This window comes from Cryptomeria japonica, chromosome 10 (genome assembly GCF_030272615.1).
Source record: "Cryptomeria japonica chromosome 10, Sugi_1.0, whole genome shotgun sequence".
In the NCBI taxonomy this organism is placed as follows: Eukaryota; Viridiplantae; Streptophyta; class Pinopsida; order Cupressales; family Cupressaceae; genus Cryptomeria; species Cryptomeria japonica.
The window spans coordinates 456270304-456284748 of record NC_081414.1 but is presented as its reverse complement, the minus strand read 5'-3'; the positions used below and the strand labels follow the sequence as shown (position 1 = coordinate 456284748).

At 36.1% G+C, this 14445-nt stretch overlaps 1 protein-coding gene across 2 annotated transcripts in view; it reads right to left on the bottom strand.

Annotated features, from left to right (window-relative positions):
* LOC131067522 (ubiquinol oxidase 4, chloroplastic/chromoplastic) overlaps positions 1 to 14445 on the bottom strand; it is a 154385-nt gene that overhangs the window by 69975 nt on the left and 69965 nt on the right. For both annotated transcript variants that reach the window (XM_058002554.2, XM_058002555.2), the window contains exon 5: positions 7080 to 7188. In XM_058002554.2, coding sequence (XP_057858537.1) covers positions 7080 to 7188 — 109 coding nt within the window. The remainder of the gene's footprint in view (positions 1 to 7079; positions 7189 to 14445) is intronic.

Genomic DNA, 14445 nt, shown 5'->3' with positions numbered 1-14445 from the left:
CCACGTTTTGGGTGCCCATATTCCGCCATTGTTGCCACATTTGCAACACGTTTTGCATCCTTCATTCATTGAAGAGTGTTTGACATCAAGCGTATCTCTCCTTCCAAGCCATTTTTTGTGGAGTGGGATGAATGCAAAACCGATTTACTTGCTGCAAGGAATATCAATGTGGTGACTCTTTCATCTATTTATAGAGCATTTCAATTCTTCCCAAGCTCATTTGTTTTGGTCTAGGGCCTTTGACCAAGCAAAGGTTCGGGTTTCTAAGTGATGTTCCCAAATGGATAAGTTCTTTGAATGCACTTTGTAAATTTGCATGATTTTCCCCTCTTTCATATTTTTCCCATTCATTTGATTTCGGGTTTTACAAATCTGATTCGTTGAAGTTTTTCCCTCTTTCCACGTTTCCAAGCTGAAAATGTGTCTTTCCTTGTCACATAAAGTTTGCCATTACCAGTTGATATCATTCTTTCCATCTTCTCCTTCATGTCAAAATCCCTTTCTCACCATTTCATCCATTCATTTCACTTTCATCCATTTTTCCCATTTAAAGTCTACTTGTAGTCGAAATTTTAAAACCCGATTGCAATTCTGTCTTCACTTGCAATCAGCCTTCCAAAACCCGAAATTGGTCCAAAATGCACTCAAAAACACTTGAAAATGAGTCTCTAGGGTCCAATTACAAGTGCAAACTTGTATTTTCCCATTACACATATGAAGTTACATGTTTGTTCTCCATATTTGCAAGTCAATGCTCTTGTTTTACCACACCTGTAATGCAGTCCTCTTGTGAGCCCATCTTTGAATCAATTTATCCCTACCCATGTCAGTCCTGCTTGCACACACGACCTACCAAATCAATAAATTAAGGCATGGGCCTTATTTTGCAAGCAGATTTCAAGATTGGAAGATGATACAAAGAAGAGATACAACAACAATTCATGGATGCAAATTATAGAATGCTTTCAAGACAGAGATAGGTTTCTTACTTCAACCTTGCAAAGAACTTCCCTCCTGAAAAGCCAATCCTACCCCAAGCAAGAAGATAAGGTTGAAGTTCGTTGGCCAAGAACACAAAGATCATTAAGGATGCAAATTCCTATTCCACTTCAAGATTTCTTCACCAATCTAGAATACTTCAAGCAGCATGAAGATCATCACAGACAAAGGATGATGCAGTTGGAGTCGTGTCTTTGGACACTTAGATTAATTATGCATTTGTAATTTTGTTTTGACACTACATGTAATGTCAAGTTTGTAATTGCAAGTGTCACTTTATGTGATATCCCCTTCTCCGCAGTGATAAGTTCAGCTGGTTGTTAGCCTAGTTCGGAGGCCTGTAGGCAGGGACAGAAATTAGGGTTTCCTATTTTCTAGGAGGATTATTTGGTGTTTTCAGGGGGTAAATGTGTGAGTTTGACACTTTGGATTCTGGATTCCTTCTGGGTTTTCAGAGAGCTTCACGATGGTTCGACTTGCATCTGCATCAAGTGACTTTTTCCAGACATTATTTTTAGTGTGTGCGATGGCTACTCAAAATGTGGTTGAAATCACTTTGGAAACACTTACTATTTTTAGCAGTATGCTATTTTTAGTAAGTACTATTTTTAGCAAGATGTCAACAGGCCTATTCAGATGGCTATTTTCGGCAGGTCAGTTTAAGCAGTTGGTCTTTTAGCATTTTTTGGTGCTATTCTTAGCAAGGATTTTGCAACTGAGCTTAGTGGCTATTTCTGGTAGTATTATTTTGGCAGGATCTTGTATTCACTCAGATGACTATTTTTAACAGTTCAATTCAGAGCCCCAACTCAGTTCAGTTTTGGTGATTTCCAGCACTTAAGTCTCCGGCTCAATTTGGCAATAATCAGTATTTGAGGAGAAGGTATTTTTCATATATTAATACCTTAGGTATGAGGTATTAATATTTGATTATTTTATGAATGGACGACTTAGGAAGGGAGAAAATATTAATTTTATCCTAAGTCTATTTGGGCGAAATTTGCATATGACTTCAAGGGGGTCGTCATGGTGTTAATAATTAAATTATAACTCAAGGCAAATGGGGCGATTTTCTAAGTATATTGCCTTAGTAATATTTTTCATTTGGAAGTCATAGTTGGGCGCCCACTTTACACTTTATTTTATGACACATTTATTAAAAAGGGCGATTTTGGGTGAATGTGAATTGGGCGAACTTGTGCAAGGAAATGAAATGAAATGCAATGCCAAATGTGGATGAAATGGAATGGCATTTGGTTTGGGCATATTTGGAGTGCATTTGAATTTGAATTTGGCTGGCAAAAAGTTATAAATAAGTGTCTTGGGCTCTCATTTTGGTATCTCAGACAATTTACACTGTTATGCTGTCGGATTAACTCCAGACAATCTTCGAGGGTGAATACCTCCTAGGGCTCTTGACAGACTTCGAGTGTGAGACATCACTCCTAGCTGTGATTGGATCTTTTGAATGTGCGGTTCTATTTTAGTGTGCATTTTCAGATTTTCAATGTGGTGTGGATTTCAGTGTTGCTGGTTTTTGGTGTGGCTGAAGCAAAGATTCGATCGTATCTCCCTGCCTATGCAATCATATCTCGAGGGCGATCATTCTTCTACATTGGCATTTCATTTGGTGTTCTTTCTGATTTTTGGTAGCAAATCGAACTTTCCAGCTGGGCCGTACCATCTCTTGGCTGCCTTGGGTTGCGTATTGGCTGTTTGTGGTGTTTGCGGTGCAGGTTTCAATCTTTGGTTGCATCGCCTTAGTCATAGCTTTCATTTGCTTCCGTTTTTGTGTCATTCGGAGTTGATTTGGAGAAGTTATGATCATTTTGGGGTGTCCGTAGCTTGCTGGTCTGTGTGTTTTCTGTGCGTGTTATTGATTTTCAGAATTTCATAGTTGTGTGTTAGAAGAGCTTTTCGGTGTGAGTAGTCTAAGTTGGTTTGGGAGTTATCATCTATTATTGTTGCAGCTGTTGGACTTGTTATCAACACTTGATTCTTCATTATATATGATTTGTAATGCCGGTTAGTAGTACTAACAACAGTTATGTTATTTGTTAGTCCCACTGCATAAGTGGAAGAGGCTGGCTATGCCGCCTATCTTTGGGATAGCGATATTTCATGTATTGATAATCCATAATGTGCATTGTAAAGCTAATTAGTAGTACTAACAACTATCTTTTGGATTATTGCTTGTAGTCCCACTGCGTAAGTGGAAGAAGCTGGCCTAGCCGCCTATTTTGAATATTTTGTAATATTGTCCTCCCGCTGCATAAGCGGTTTAGTTGATTGTAATGTTGTCATCCCGCTGAATAAGTGGTGGATTTGATAGTAAATTTCATTTCTAGTCCTCCCACTGCATAACCCGTAGAGTGATTGTTCTTCAGTTTCTTGTACTATCCTTGGCTGGTTCACCGCCAAGTGATCTTCAATATTCTCCATTTCCCACTGAAAAGTGGAAGGGGTTGGCTTGCCGCCCGAGCATTGTATTATTTCTAGTTATTTGAAGTTAACGATCCCCTCAACACCGTATGCTCTCACCTTCCCATATTGGGCACTTGGTGATCAGAAAGTGAAAGGGTTACAACTTCAGCATTATTGTATCTTGATTTCCTAACCTTAACAGGTTCTTGTTGTGATTGTAACTGGAAACAAATTGAAAAAATTGTTGGGGATATTACACTTCACTTGCATTTTTGTGAAATGTAAGTACATGTAAGGCAGCTACAAGTTGAGTTAGATTAGAACTATAGTTGGAATAAGTCATGGTGATTGAGAGAATTTCTCTAGTTAGTTAGGATCCGCCCACCTTTTTCTCAAGGTTCCTCTCCTATAAATACTTGAGGGGGTCTATTGTAATTTTTATCTTTTGGCAATGCAACAAAATTCTGCCAGTTTGTATGTGCACTCTAAGTTTTTGAGCTTATATGTAAATCAAATTGCTTTCAATAAAAGAGGCAAGTTGTGTTAAGACTTTGTGCCAACTCAAGTTGTTATGTGACGACATTTTGTGGAGTTGATTGTGAGTTTTGTTCTATTGTTCAAGAGGGATTTAAATTCAACCTTGCAGACTTTGAGCTGCTAATTGTATTTAGAGTTATATGTTTGGTTTTCAGATTTGGTCTTGCAAACTTTGAGTTGCTTATCATATTTGAAGATAGTGTGGAAAGTTCAAGTGGGGAGATAGCTTGTAGACTTTGTGCTGCTTCTATTTTTAAGACTTGTGCATGTAAGGTGAAGTGCATCATATAGACAGACTTTGAGCTGTTGTGTGTTGTACATTGTTATCATTTTGAGAAGGTTGATAGGACAATAGAAGTGTTGAAGACTTTGTGCTTCATGATACTCTCATGTGCTTCTAGAGGAAGGTATCACAAGACTTTGAGCTTGTGATAATTTTCATTTTAGTCTTAGAAGCGCATTATATTTGCAGACTTTGTGTTGTTGTACCTTGCACTTGTTCTTGAAAATTATTGTTATAAAAGGGTAAATAGGATTTCAAATATTCAAGACTTTGTGCTTGATATTGTTTTCCCGTCCCGAAGGATGTGACAGAAGTCTTTGTGCTTTCAGGAAACTTCATTTCCTCTCTCTCATTTTACTTTATAGGTTGTTGTTATTTATTTCCAATTGCTATTACTTTTCTGTGAAGAGAAAAGAACAGTTTTTCTTGAAAGAAGAAGAAAGACTGTTGTCTCACCCATATTAGATTAGTTTAGTTTGTAGATAGGAAGAGCCTTCCCCAAAATAGGAGAGTATCATACTCACACACTGTGGCTGAAACCACAATTTTGCACATCCCCCAGGTGTACAAAATTTTCAACCAACACAAACAAAGGCAAAGCGAACTTGAAAACAAACCAACACACCAAAGCTTGAATGGGGTTTCGGTATCATGGGTAAAATGCAGATACATACATTTAAAAACCTAGCAAGAAAAAGAAATATGATTCAAAACCGAAATTAAAGAAGGAAGCTTACCTTGAAAGAAAACCGCTTTAAGACACTTAAAGAATCCTTATGCAAACCTGCCTAAAAGAAACCTTATGCAAACCCGCCACAGCTCCAAGATGAAAGAGTTTGAAATGATTCAAAAATCTCAACAGGAGGCTTTATAAAAATGCTATGAAGAGAATCCTACTTCCAAACAACAATGCCTTGAATGCTCTCCATGAAAAACGCTGAAAATAAAGACGTGTTGGAGTAAGACGAGGGTAGTCGGGTTTCACCAAAGGTGATGCAAGTAAAAGAAGTTTCATTTAATTTTGAAAGTCACTTGTATTGGGGTTTCCAAAACCCGACTACAAGTACATTTAAAATCAACTTTCTTTTAAAAAGTGACTTAACTTGTAATCAGGTTTTAAAAACCTGATTGCAAGCTAAGCACTTTTGTTTGACAATACAAGGGAAACACTTGTAATCGGGCTATGAACCCTGTATTACAAGTGAAATTACTTTAAAAGACCTTACAACTCTAAAATCGGGTTTCAAAAGACAGATTACAAGTAGATAAAGTTACTTGTTATGTAGAGGAAAAGACCCCCAACTTAAACTCCAAGCCTCCAAACTCGACTTTGCATCAAGAGGAGCAAAAACAAGACACAAAACAACTGAAACTTAACTAAGAAAACCAAAAAGAAGATGCATGTTTAAATTGGACATTAATTAAAACAAATTTTGCCCTCGAAAAGCGTGCATCAAAACAAAAGACTTGAATTTTTCAAGAAATTGCCTTCATTTTTGAAAAACAAAAATGAGGACAACAGCATGAAGACTCTTTCTTGGCATGTGATTTATTTGGGGAGGCATACTCAGCTAGACATGTACCCATCCTTGGCATTGGAGCCTTTTGAGCCAAGTGCTGGGATTTTGTTCGTATTTGCTGGTTGAGGCATCAAAGAAGTGTATGTTGAGGGCCTTAAGAATCTATCAATGGCACCATTTCTCAGTAAGGAGGAAGTTGTGAGCTTCAGCTGGGACTTGTGATGACAGTTTGCTGGTCCAAGAACTCTTCTGGAAGGATATTTGCTCAAACAAAGATACTGACTGATTGTGGTGTCATTATCAAGGGATGTTGGGTTTATTAGAAGCTGTGTGGATATCTTGGAATGAATCTGAAGTTTATGTTCTGGCATTTGTTTCTGTATGTCATTTCTATCTTCCTTTGAGATGTGGGACTGCTGCTTCAATCCCTGCCTTGTGTGAAGAATCAGACAGTGAATATGCTTTCATTGCTGTGTTTAAAAGAAGTAGCTCAGATGGCAAACATTCTCACCATACTCTCTGGTGATTGCTGAAGGTTAAACTCTCTTCGCGCTCAAGTTTTTAACTGCTGGTTGAGGTCAGAAACTCAGTCCTGTAATCTGAGTATATGATAGTAATTATTTAATTAAAGAATTTTTGTTTATCTCTAGCATTTATTTCTGCTCTGTGATTTAAGTTGAATTTCATATGCATTAAGAGAGCAATTAAATCTTGACACCTGTATAAACTAAACCTTCAATAAACACTCCATACATGCAAGCAAACTGTTTGATGAAATGTCCATCAACTAAGTTTGGAAAAAGTGAAAAAAAATTGAGTATACTCTTACATCCTTTAGCTTTGCTTGCACAAGAAAGTGGTAGCTATTCTATAAAATTCACCTAGGACTTGCATCTAACCTCGACCATTGAGGTGTGCCACACCCAAATATGGATGTGGCAATTGACCTAATCAACTTTATTCAATAGAAACAACCTTATTCAACTGAGAATCAATAGACCCATCTTAATGTCACTTTGGGAATTTGAACCAAGGCCTCCACAATAAGAACTAGTTGATTTAACCAAATAGGCTCAACCCCTTTGACAAATATCACTACTCTCTATCATCCTTATATTTTTCAAAAAATATTCATAATGTAAAGCTAATACAATTTTTATTTATCTTCGCAATTAATCAATCTGCCTATAAATAGCTAGAACTGAAGAAAAATGAACTGCCAAAAACAATAATGATGAAAATGGAACAAGAAAGTATGCATTGAGTCAAATAAAAGAGAGAAATGAAACAGTATTAAGGTTCTGCAAATTACATACATGCCATCCTTGGACTCAATGCATACATAAAGGCTGCCATGAAGTAGTAAAACACAGCAATATGTTGAGCCAAAAACCGGTCAAACCACCTCTCATTTCCTCCCAAAGCCTGAAAGTAAAATCAAAACAAATAAATCATCTTTAGGATTACAAAGACACTAATTTCCTAAGGCTATTGCAATACATCAAAATGGCAGGAAAAGTCAACATGTATTGTAATGATTGAATAAGAACTTGCAATATATATAATTCACTCCTCTAAAAGCAACAACGTTAGTTGATATGCATAAGTTATGCAAGAAAATAGAATTGCAATGATTGTAAATTTATGGCATAATGGTGGTAGAAAACAAAAAATAGTATTGAATTTGGATTCAAAAGGCCAAGAAGAGAAATAAACCATTATAGTGCCCACTACGGTACCCATTTTTGTACACTAAATTGTAATATATCTTGTAATGTCTAATTTGTTTTAATATTTTGCAAGTATTAAAATTAAATGCAAAATCCTCACAATTTTTTTATCACCAAGATCTTCATGTAGGTAAGGTGAGAGCATACGCTGATTCACACAATAACTTACTAGATGCAAACCACATAGTCCTACGATGTATAAGTACAGAAATTTAAATTATTAACCAGATCATGGCAGCATTAACATCCAAACATATAATACAAAGGTAATTTGACAAGGAACCACATAGAGCTTTACAATATGAATGATAAAGCAATGAAATTCTCTTCTTTTTCAGTACTAGGAATTATAAACAACACTTGTTTGGGGGAAAAAATTCAAATAGTTGGAAAGCAAACTACATTACATATAAAATGTAAAATACCAAGGATATGAGTTAATTTATTTGAAAGTCTTGTTAATTTATTTTTTAAGACACCTAGAACACAAAATAAAATACCAAGTATTCTATGCTCTCTTGAACAAAGAAACCTCATATGCTAAATAAAATGATCAAATAAGGCAACTCCAAGTTTTATAATGCGAACAATCGATTTTAATTTCTGGATAGACTTAGAAGCTTGTGAAAAAAATCAAAAAGTTGGCCAAAATCTCACGAAACAATATTTCATAAAATAGGGACATTTGTGTATATATACTTTGTTATATGAATAAAAGACCAAGTGCTTTTTCTCAATCTTTGTATTTATTGTATATATATTTTTTGGCTTGGTTACTATTGTCATCTAAAATTGCACCCTTACTAAGCCAAGTTCAATACTTCAGAGACACAATGGGAATCAACTCTCAAGTGTGGAGCTTTTCTATACTTGAGATCAAACCTCCAAACAAAGTTGGTTCCTTTCTAAGCCTAAGTGTAGGTTTGCATCCAACCCAGCACAAATTAAAATTAATACCAGTGTTACCCGAAAACGTGTTTCCACCCCAAAGGCACACATTCCGAAAACGGAAACGGTTTCAGAGACGAACCACAAAAAATTTTGGAAACCATCCCGAAAACTTAGAAACGGTCAACTTCTTTTTTCGAGCACTACTGACCGTCCCCGAGATGGTTGGGGGTGCCCAAGCCATCCCCTAACCATCCCAAGGACAGATGGGCGTTTCTAACAGTAGAAAAAATTTAAAAATAGATTTTTTTATAAAATTTATTTTTCATTCCACCAATATTTCTCATATTTGTTATTGAATTTTTAATTTTGAAATATCGTTGGATTAAAAATTTAAGGAAAGCAATTAAATTTTTTTAATGAAATATCTATCGATTAAAATTTAAAAGAAAGCGATTAAAAAAAAAATTATTTTAAATATCAAAAGCGATTAATTTTTTATTTTATTTTTAATATCGATATCATATGCAATATGATATTGATATCATATAAAAGATGATATTGATATAATAATATCGATATCACGTTTCATATGATATCAATATTATTATATGATATCGATGTGTCATATGATATTGATATAACTTATAAGTCAGTTTTAAAACAAATAAAAGACCTCAACCTTTGAGATTTATTATTATCGACGGAGCTCACTCACGGCAGCGCTGCAGGGAAGAGAAAGACTGAAGTGTGAACTACTAAAGTCAAAGTGTGAAAGGTTTTTTGATTTCCGTCTGAGCAAGGGAAAAGAAGACTATGAAATGTGAATTTTATTGCTTAGGCACAAACTCAAGACTTCACCTAGGGTTTAAAGAAAAGAAGAAAATTTAAGAAGCAACAGCAAGACTATTTGGATTTGCCATTTGGAGGGTTTAAATTTTAGATTTGGAGCATTTAAGGTAAGTCCATGCTTCCATATTTGGTTTAATGATAATCATAATGGTTTTGTTTTACATTTTTTTATTTTATTTCATAGTTTCAAGAAAAGAAGTCTGATTTTATTTTTTTTCCTTATATTTCAGAATTTTGAACTTGCATTATATAGTAGACTCACTCATTAAACATGAGTGACTTTAGTAGCAGTGATGGTAGTGATGAAGGATGGGAAGGGAAAGAAGTTGCAATTGGGGGTGGTAGTGGAAGTGTTGGGGGTGAGTCAAAACATGAACCTAACAAATTTCAAATCCCTTCATCTATATTAAAACCATTTGCACAAGGCCCTTTTAACCATAAAAAACCTCTACTTTGCCTTAATCATCCCACAGATGCCAAAAAGAAAAAATCGGGTGGAAGTAGGGTGTATAAGCGTCATGTATGCGAAGGTGATATTAGAGAGAGCTACACAAGGGTGTGGTCTCATTTCTTGGCTGTTATGGGCAAAGGAGTTAAATATTGTAAAAATCTAAAGGAGGATGCAAATTTAGAGTGTTATAGATTACACATGGTCGTCGAATGCAAGTCTCAAAGTATGTCCTTCGTAATGCCTCAGCCCTCACAGCCATCTACTCATAGTGTTCACCCTATGTAATCTAGTGGTAGTGCCATACATAGTGTGGGAGCCAAAAAAATGAAAAATGAAAAAGGAAAGAGGAAGGCTAGTGATAGTGAGCAGCCAGTGTTAGTTACAAATTTGTTCAATGTGCAAGCACAAGAATTGGCGGAGAGTTTCATTGCTCATTTATTTTATGCCCATGCCATCCCATTTCATGTGGCCCATTCTCCTTACTTCAAGAAATAATGAGAGACACAAGTAATATTGGTCCCTCTTTTGTACCCCCTGGAGATCATAAACTACGCACTACCCTCCTTGACAAAGCATATTCGAAGGTGATTTTGGTGATGAAGGATATGAGGCATACTTGGATAAAGAGTGGTTCCATTGTGATGGATGGGTAGACCAATATTAGTCACCAACCACTCATCAACATCATGGTCACATGCACAACTAGCTCTTATTTTCCTAGAGCCATTGATTGTTCAGGGAAACGCAAGGATGCAGATTTTCAATTTAGCATTCTGAGAGAGGCCACGGAGGATGTTGGGCCCTCAAATGTTGTTCAGGTGATCACTGATTCAACACATGTAATTGGCTGGTTTGATGGTGGAGGATGCTTACAAGCACATCTTTTGGACTCCATGTTGTGTTCATGCATTGAATAATGCCTTGAAGGACATGGGGAAATTGGATTGGGTAAAGTAAGTGGTGACACAAGGTAGAGATATTCAAATGTTCATTTGCAACCACCACACCTCACTTGCTCTCTTCAAGACGTTTTCAAAGAAGAAATTTCTCAAACCTATAGAGACAAGATATGTCAATTAAGAGAGGATGGTTGAGGTGCATGATACTCTACAGATGATGGTAGTGAATTTAGAGTGGAATAGATGGCCTACTGCAAACACTCCTGAAGGAAAAGCCATAAAACAGAAGATCTTTGATGACAATTGGTGGTCCATTGTGAGGTAACACATCATGATATAATTAAAAATCATAAATTTCTTTCAATTTTCAAATTTTTAAATTTCTGATTTTAATTAAAAGAATTCTGATTTTCAGTCATTTAAAAAAATAAAAATTTGATTTTCAGTCATTTAAAAAAATAAAAATTTGATTTTAACATTTTGTTCTTATTCTTATTGCAGATATGTTTGCTCCATCATCTCTTGTATTGTAGATGTCATTAGATATGCTGATACAGACTCTCCTAGCCTTGGAGAGATATATGAGACTGTTGACAACATGATTCAGAAGATGGAGATAATTTTGGCTCACAATAAGTCGTTGGACTTATATGAGTACATTCAGCCAATTTTCATGTGGAGGTGGAATGCTATGAACACTCCACTTCATATGGCAGCCTTTGCACTAAAGCCAAAATGGTATGAGCCTAGGCTTGGAAGGTGCGCTCCTAGTGAGGATGTTGAGGTGAGACGTGGGATTATAAAGGCCCTTTAAAAGACTTCGTAAGCAAAGGGTTGCCTTCACAAACCTTGTTGGTCCAAACTTTAGCACACAAGAGGCCCAGATGGACAGAGCAATAATGGCACAGAAAAGCCCCGTTGGATGGTGGCTATGGCATGGGTTAGATGCACTAAAGTTGAGGTCACTTGCCATTCGTCTCCTCTCACAGGTTGCTAGTTCCTCTATTGCATAGAGGAATTGGTCTACATATAGCTTGATACACTTCGTAAAGAGGAATAGGTTTACCTCTAAACGAGCAGAGAAGTTAGTGGTTGTGCATAGTGCTCTGCAACATGCGGATCATAAGACTCCAAAGTATCGACAGGCTCCAGCTTTACGGTGGGATATTAATCCCGAAGACGCCACCCAAGTTGATGAGGACACACCACAGGGATTGTTTGGCATTTTGTTGGATGATGCAGCCTTTGAGGTTCAGGCTGACAAGGACAATGACTTTGATGTGGATCAAGATCAGGGGCAGCAACATACTATTTTTGTTTTCATTTTGACACTGAAGTTTGAGACTTTGACATTATATGATACATTGATACAATGATAATTGAATCTTGATATATGATATGATACTTTAAGTCTTTAACTTTTCATTTTGTTGAAACTTGCAGCCTTTTCTTATTTAAATATTTTGATATATGATGTCATATGATACTTGATAGTGATACTTTTCATTGTTTCAATGAATTATATCTATGAATGTATGAAATTGAAATTTGAACTCTCATTTGATTCATTTGATCATGATACTATCCTATGTTCTTAATCTTATTCTATGATGATTCGATTTGATTCGTTTGAGGTTATGTTCTTAGTTCTATGACGATTCGTTCAATGATCATTGATTCAATGATTTTAGATTTAGAATCTAGATTCTGATTTATAAATGTTATTATGTTGCTATGATGAATGTTTACTGTGTTATAAGGTTATATAAATTTCAAAATTTCCCTATATATATAGTCACAAGGTTTGAATTCGAATTCGAATTCAATAGCCATGAAATTCGGATGAAGTTCAACAAGGGAAAATTTCGAAAAAAAAAAATTTGGATTAAATTCACCTTATAAAATTTTGCTATTTTTAAATATATGTAATACTTCTAATAAATTATCAAAATAGTTTAACATTGCTAAATAGATGTGAAGTCATTGTAAAAAGATGGCACATTTATAAATAAACCATAAGAAACATGTGAAATCACGATTGCGAAGATGTTTTCTTTTCAAAAAGGTACAATAAAAAGTCAAGACTTTAGAACTTCAAAAAAGCTCTAAGTCATCAAGAGCACTTGGCTCAGATGGTGTAGCATCATCATCCGTATCAGTATCCAATTTCTCATTAAGAAAGTCAGGCTTATCTACAACTGACACTTCTATGTCTTCTGGAATACATCGTTGTGAAGAAGATGTGGAGTCACTTGCTGATTTGTTCATTAACAATTTCAAATTGCTGCGAATGTAAACAAGGTCTCCCAACTTTCCGGGCAACAATTTGTTCCTCTTCTTGGAATGTGGTCAAAGCAGCACCAATTCCTCTCACAAGCTGATGAACTTGCTCCCTGACTTAGTATTCTAATGTCAAAGCGCTAAAGTTCAGGAGTTTGTGCTCCATAGCTCATCCACCATCTATAACCAGGTACCGCATCTCGTGTCATACCATATTTGGCTCCTGCTATTCCAAACAACCCTTCCACTCTTTTGTATACCCAATCTTGGTCTCTGATTAAAGCTGCAATTGTTGGATCTGGTTCAAACTTGCTAATGGCTTCATGAAAACCCCGTCATAATTTCAAAATCACCTTGTCTATCAATATGAAATAGCTTAGGCTCCAAATAGCAAGTTGCTGCATGTAAAGGTGTGTGCATCATTTTCCATCTGGAATCAACTGTATCCCATATCTCCATGTTGTAATGTCCTCTTCTTAGTGAGGAGTAATCAATGGTCCATTGGCCTATTCCAGAGACCCGTAGGGTGATCGGAATGAAGAATTAGGGTTTCCTATTTTTGTAGAGTTTGGTATGATCTAATTGTTGCTTATCCGGTAAGGCTTCTGCAACTTCATTTGTGGATTCCTTCTAGGTTTTTCGAGAGCTTCACAATGATATAACATGCATTCAAATTTGGGAGGAATTCTGAACTTACTATTTTTAGTAAGTTGGTGGCAGTTGTTAGGGTTTTGAAATTATTCTTTGTTTTCCGAGCTTCTTCTCATGGTTCGAAAAGCAGATTGTTTAGAGTTGTTTTTGGGACTTCCTATTTTTAGTAAGTGCCATTTCAGGCAGTTCTATTTTAGCAGTGCAGTTCAGAGCCTTGGCCCAGTCCAGTTGTTGGTTTTTGGCATTTCAACCCATCATTTCAATTTGGCACAATCAGTATTTGATTTTCAGTGATTTATTAAATATTATTACTTTATGCTAAAGTTAATATTTAATGTGTTTTTGGACAACTTATGGAAAAATACTTTGCACCTAAAAATATTCTATTTTCCCTAAGTCGGTAGCGTGAGAAAAGGAGGCATATTTCATGAGTTTATTATGTTTTAAGTTGTAATTCATACACCAAGGAAAAAGTTCGAACTTTTTGCCTAGGAGTTGGACGCCAAACACATGAGGGAGTGGGAAATGAAATGCAAATGAAGTTGTAATTTGGATGCCATTTGGAGGTGAATTTGGGGTCTCGGAATCTATAAATATGAGAGCTTGGTCTCTCATTTGGGATCTTTGAACATTTTCGTAACGAAGTGCTGCCAAAATTGTGCTAGACCTTTGCTTCCAAGTTGCGTGCTTCCTAGCTTGTACTAGTTTCGTGCTTGGGAGATAGCACCTAGCTGTGAGAGAGCCTATTTCTCATTCAGAGGAGTAAATTGAGCTTCAAAGTGGTGGAGTTTGCTATTATATTTTCAGTTTTCTGATTGTTGTTGTGTTTTTGGTGTGTGTTGGGCATATAGTGGCTGAAGCAATATTTTGATCGTACCTCCTTGCCTGTTGAGCGTTTCAATATGGGTATTGGCTCTGATTTTCTCTATCC